This window comes from Eumetopias jubatus, unplaced genomic scaffold (assembly GCF_037043125.1).
Source record: "Eumetopias jubatus isolate StellerSeaLion01/CBP00866 unplaced genomic scaffold, mEumJub1_p1.0 scaffold_1, whole genome shotgun sequence".
In the NCBI taxonomy this organism is placed as follows: Eukaryota; Metazoa; Chordata; class Mammalia; order Carnivora; family Otariidae; genus Eumetopias; species Eumetopias jubatus.
The window spans coordinates 202,011,727-202,017,210 of record NW_028274807.1 but is presented as its reverse complement, the minus strand read 5'-3'; the positions used below and the strand labels follow the sequence as shown (position 1 = coordinate 202,017,210).

The 5,484-nt window shown below is 51.1% G+C and overlaps 1 protein-coding gene across 1 annotated transcript; it reads left to right on the top strand.

Annotated features, from left to right (window-relative positions):
* The first annotated feature begins 708 nt into the window (after window positions 1-708).
* Window positions 709-5,194, top strand: FAM240A (family with sequence similarity 240 member A). The gene is made up of 2 exons (XM_028086978.1): window positions 709-851; window positions 5,062-5,194. The coding sequence occupies exons 1-2, from the start codon at window positions 709-711 to the stop codon at window positions 5,192-5,194; spliced, it is 276 nt and encodes a 91-aa protein (XP_027942779.1).
* The last annotated feature ends 290 nt before the right edge of the window (window positions 5,195-5,484 follow it).

Genomic DNA, 5,484 nt, shown 5'->3' with positions numbered 1-5,484 from the left:
TTCCTCCCCCTGCACCCCTCGCCCCTCCAGTCCCTGCTTCTGGCCTGTCCGCTGGACCCACTGAGGTCCGGAAGTTGCGCAGTTTCTTCGTGTAAAACGGTGAGCGTTCTTGAGTGTCTGACAGGTAGAGCCCCCTACAAAAGCGCGTGCACCCACACGCGCGCCCCAAAGCGGCCTGCTCCCGGTGCGTCAGACACGGGGACCACTTTGTGTGACGAACCCCTTCAGCGAAGGGCTTGAAAACATTCAGAAGTATGCGGCCTGCCTTCTGCATCGTGGGACCACAGGCAGGTTCTGCAACTCCTCACACGTCTCGCCCCTAAAATGAGGACGGGAACGCCCGCTCACGAGGACGCAGGGATAACGAAACGGCCCGCGCACCCAATGCCTGGCGGGCAACCCCCGCTGATGGAAAGTTGAGAAGGCCCATGCTTCTCAGATGGGAGAAAGGGAGGAGGGAGGAAGGTCAGAGGTATTTGCCGGGTGCCCCTACACCATGCTGAGCTCCGAGCGGGAGCGTGGCTTTGGCGTCACTGTATCCCGGCAACAGGCGGGGGAGACCGTGACGCCATCCCCCGGGGGAGGCTCGGCGGCTGGCCGGGGTCCGCGTCAAATACATGGCCGGGGCTGGGTTCGCAGAGTCTGTACCCTCCAGGGTCTGAGGGAGCATGTTCCACGGGGTTCGACGGACATCTCCTTTTCCAGAGGATGAACAAGCAGTACGTCCGCCGGGAGGTCTTCTGCGGGAACACCTGTCACGAACTCAAGCGCTTCTGGGAGCGCGAGATCCTCAAGCAGACCTGCTACCGGGAATCCGAGGAGTACCGACTGGGAAGAAGTGCCCTGAGAAAGTATGTGGCGCCTTTGTCTATCTTTTTTTAAATTAGTTTTTAATAATGGACTTTATTTTGGGGGCGCCTGGGTGGCTCAGGCGGTTAAGCATCTGCCTCCTGATGTCGGCTCAGATCAGGATCTCAGGGTGGTGAGATCCAGCCTCCCCGTCGGAGTCTGCTTGAGATTCTCCCTCTCCCTCTGCCCCCCCATGCACGTGTGCACTCTCTCTCAATAATAGTCTTTTAAAAAAATAAAAATAGACCTTATTTTTAGGGCAGTTTTAGGTTCACAGCAAAATTAAGCAGAAAGTAGAATTCCCATATATCCCCCCCCCACAACCTCCCCCACCATCAACATCCCCACCGTGAAGGCACAGGGACACAGCATCACCACCCTTGTCTTTTTGTTTTTTGTTGGTTTTTTTTTTTTTTTTAGAAAAAAACTGATTTTCCCAGAAGAATGCCAGATGGGCATCTTAGAGGACGTAATTATTTCCATTTTTCTTGCATATATTCCTGCCACCACCTCTAGTAGACAGTAATTTTAAACATTCTTGCACCTTAACAAATGGACACTTTGATTCATATCTTTATAAATGGAAAAATCTCTCCTCTCTGTCACTGTGTCTAGGGCTTGAGGGTTGCACTAAATTTGGCGAGCAGGTCCTCAGATGTGTCTGTGAAAAGCAGCCAAGCCAAGGAGACAGTGACCAATGCTCAGTGCTTGTTTGGGTGAAGACACAGGATGCTCCGCGGGGTTCTCTGAGGGATTCCGTCACCCAGGTGCTGCGTGCGACTCCCTGCTGCAGCTGCCCGCCAGTCTGCCCCTTGCAGGGCAGTAACGCCCTGGGCAAACTGGGGTTGCCGTGGCTGTGAGAACAGAGGCAGTTCACCACTCTCACACACGGCCTCCGCTTCGGGGAGCCAGTGAGGGACCGGCCCCTCTGGGTCCTCTGTCCCCTCATGGAACAGCTCGGCTGCTGTCTGTCTGCACAGGGCACAGCCGGGATGGTGGGGCAGCCGTGTGCTGGCCCGACGGCAGGGGCCATGACTCCAGGCTGCTGGTACATGCTTGCTGGGCTGACGATATGCACCAGTTCACACCACTGAAACTCACAGCTGCCTTCCAAATGCCCTCCTGAGCCCTAGACGGGAACCGGCCCCTTCTACACAGGGAGACCTGCTCGGCCAGATTCCTGGCCCCAGGCGAGGAGAAGCAGGCTGTCCTGGCTGCTGGAGGGTCCATGTTAGGGAGTGTCCTCCAGGGATTCTCCGAGAAGCTGAGGTGGAAGGACGGTCAGTCATTTCTGTGGTCCCTGCCCTCTCCCTTCCCCAGGCCAGGCCGCTCAGCATGCTGCCCACACTGTGCATATGTGTGTGTGCCGTGCATGTGCATGTGTCCCCCAGGGATTACACAGAAGGTCTCCATGCAGCGGAACTGCTTGAAGAGGATGCAGAAAGTGAGGGCACGCTGAGGGGTGAGCAAATCAGCTCCGAAACAAACTGCAGTTCGTTAAGACACGAAAAGATATGGGCAGAGTGTCCGTCTATGCACTTAGCAAAATACTGCAGGAAATAAGCTTACTAGCTGGTGGGGATGGTGAGACTCGAACTTATTTATCCTTCTCTCCCCTTCCCATTTGAAACGCGTGCCCCTCTCTGGAGGGTCTCTGCTCTTACCCACTACTCCGTCTAGTCCCTGCACCAGATGGAGAAGACAGTCCCAGTTCATTAGGTGGTTCCGAGGCTGGGACAGGAAAACATGCCTAAGGTCAGTTCCCCTGCGTCCTGCACTCGGCCACTTAGTCCAGGATTGAATGTAGCAGAGGCAGAACGCCAGGGAACAGCCCAGCCCCTGCACTCTGGGTGAGTTGGCAGATCTCCCTGTGCCTTGGGCTTCTCCTTGTTACTTTTACCGTGGACACTAAGAGGAGAAGGCTGTTGGAGAGTCCCTGCCCTCCATCAGACTGAAGCGGGTGGTCAGCAGTGTTGTTCGAGTGTTCACATGGCCTGACTGCTGTCTTGCCCGTTCTCTCGACGGCTGAAATGTGGGTGTTGAAATCTTCAGCTGTAACTGCAGATTTGTCTATTTCTCCTTATAGCTCTGTCTCATTTCACTCCATGTATTGTGAAGCTCCGTTTTTATACAAGTGTTTAGGATTGTTATATCCTCTTGATAAATTGATCCCCTTATTGCAAAATGACCCTCCTTCTCTTTGGTAATGTTCTCGCCTTTGAAGTCTACCTTGTCTGACTTTACTACAACCATTCGGCTTTCTCTGATTGGGGTTAAGATGGAATATTTTCCCATCCTTTGCTACTACAGGATTTTTGTTCCCTTAGTGCCCAAGGTTCTTGGTCACGGCGCTTCGAAGAATGAAGAGGTAGACCAGATGAAGAGTGGTGGGTAGCAAAGCAAAGTTTATTGAGCAATAGCACAAGGCTCTTGGAGAGGGAGGGGACCCGAGAGGGTTGCCATTTTGGCGTTCAAATCTAGGGGGTTTTGTAAGCTCTTTCGAGGAACTATCTTGAGCATCCTGAGTGTGGGCCCCTGTGGACTGGCCGCTAAGGTGTGCCCCAATCTGGGCTTTGATCATGCACCGGTCTGCATCTCGGGTTATTGTTCCCGTGTTGCTGGTCTTTTGGGCTGCCCTCTGGAGACGAACTGCCTCACCTCATGGTAGTGACTACCAAGGTTTTACGGTTCATTGTTTTGTTTCAGGATGTTTTGCAAAAGTCACTCCTGCAGAGGCTGCTCCACAGGATGCTGTTGTGGTCTTGTCGAAGCTGTAAAACAGGACGCTAGGACGGTTTTGTCTGAGCTGTCCCTGCTCCCTGTTTTCTTGTTGGGGACCCTGGCCCCGACTCCCTAAGTGTCCCATTAACTCCCTAACACTTTTAATTTTAACCTATTGCCACCTTCATATCCAAAGTGATTTTCCTGCAAGTGACATCTATTTCAATACTGGTTTTTATTCAATTTGATGATCCTGCATTTTAATTGGGTGGCTCATATCATTAACGCTAACTGGTGCGATTGGGTTTAAATCTGCCATCTTGCTATTTGTCTCCTGGTCTCTCATCTGTTCTTCATTCCTTTCTTTTTCTGCCTTCTTTGGGGTTAATTAAATATTTGTCATGATTTCATGTCATCTCCTCTGTTGGCTTTTCCAGGATATCTCTTGGTGTTATTTTAGGGGTTGCTTTAGGATCTCTGTCATGGTGTGTCTTCTAGTGCCGCATGGTCCCCGTAGGGCATGAGAGGCTTCCAGTGGCAGAACCCCACCGCTCCCCCTTTGGCCTTTCTGCTTCCACACATGTCATAAACCCCACACAGCATCATTAACAGGTTTGCTTTCAGACACTGATTACCTTTTAAGGGGCCCTTCCCTCCATCGTGCAGATCCCGATTTCCAACTGGTGTCATTCTCCCTCCACTTGACGGATTTCCTTTAACTTGTCCTGTAGGGACAGGCTGTTGGTGACAAATTCTTTCAGTTTTTGTATGGCTGAGGGCATCTTTATTTCACCTCTGTTTTTGAAAGATAGCTTGGCCAAGTAAACAATTCTAGATGGACAGAGGTTTCCCCCCACCCCGTGCTTTTTTTTTTTTTAAGGTTTTTTTTTCCTTCACTTTTAAGTAAGCTCTACACCCAGCTTGGGGCTCGAACCCACAACTCCGAGATCAAGAGTTAGTTGCGTGCTCCACCAACTGAGCCAGCCAGGCGCCCCTCTCCCCATACTTTAAAGACACTGCACTCTCAAAGGAAAAGTTTGAAGGATTAAGACTAGAATAGGCTGGGGCGCCTGGGTGGCTCAGTTGGTTAAGCGACTGCCTTCGGCTCAGGTCATGGTCCTGGAGTCCCAGGATCGAGTCCCACATCGGGCTCCCTGCTCGGCAGGGAGTCTGCTTCTCCCTCTGACCCTCTTCCCTCTCGTGCTCTCTATCTCTCATTCTCTCTCTCTCAAATAAATAAATAAAATCTTAAAAAAAAAAGACTAGAATAGGCTGAACAGAAGTGAGAGCTAAATATATACCTATAAAATATAAAATATGCATATATTTACATTTCTAGTCCTCTGCATACCTTTTAAAAACTGAATGCACACACACACACACACACACACACACACACACACCTTCAGGGGTAAAAAAGGGAAGGAAGCATCCCCAAACCAACCACCATGGACATGGTTGCCCCGCTAGCTGTTTGGTTTCTATTTTCAGGCTCAGAGAGGAATGGAGGCAGAGACTGGAAGCCAAGCTGAGGCTGCGGAACAATCCAGATGAGACCGAAAAGCGGGCAAATGTGGGCCGGGAGCTTCTTGCTTCGCTGACACAAGAGGATTCAAAGCACTGAGGTGGCTCTACCAGGAGAAGTCATTGCAAATGCCTGAGTCCTGGAGCTATGCCAGAGAGGTGTCACGCTCCCCCCGACCTGTTATAGATCTACCTGCACCTCCTCCCCGGCGCCAAGTAGGAATGATCAGCCAAGTCAGCCTATTCCACATGGGGCCAGGATATTAGCCCAAGTGTCTCTAAAGATGAGATTATTTAATACCAGAGCTCCATGCAGCATACTTTATTTCCATATAATTACCTCCTAATTTTAAAATCTACATATTTTAAATTCTAAGCACACTCTGGGGG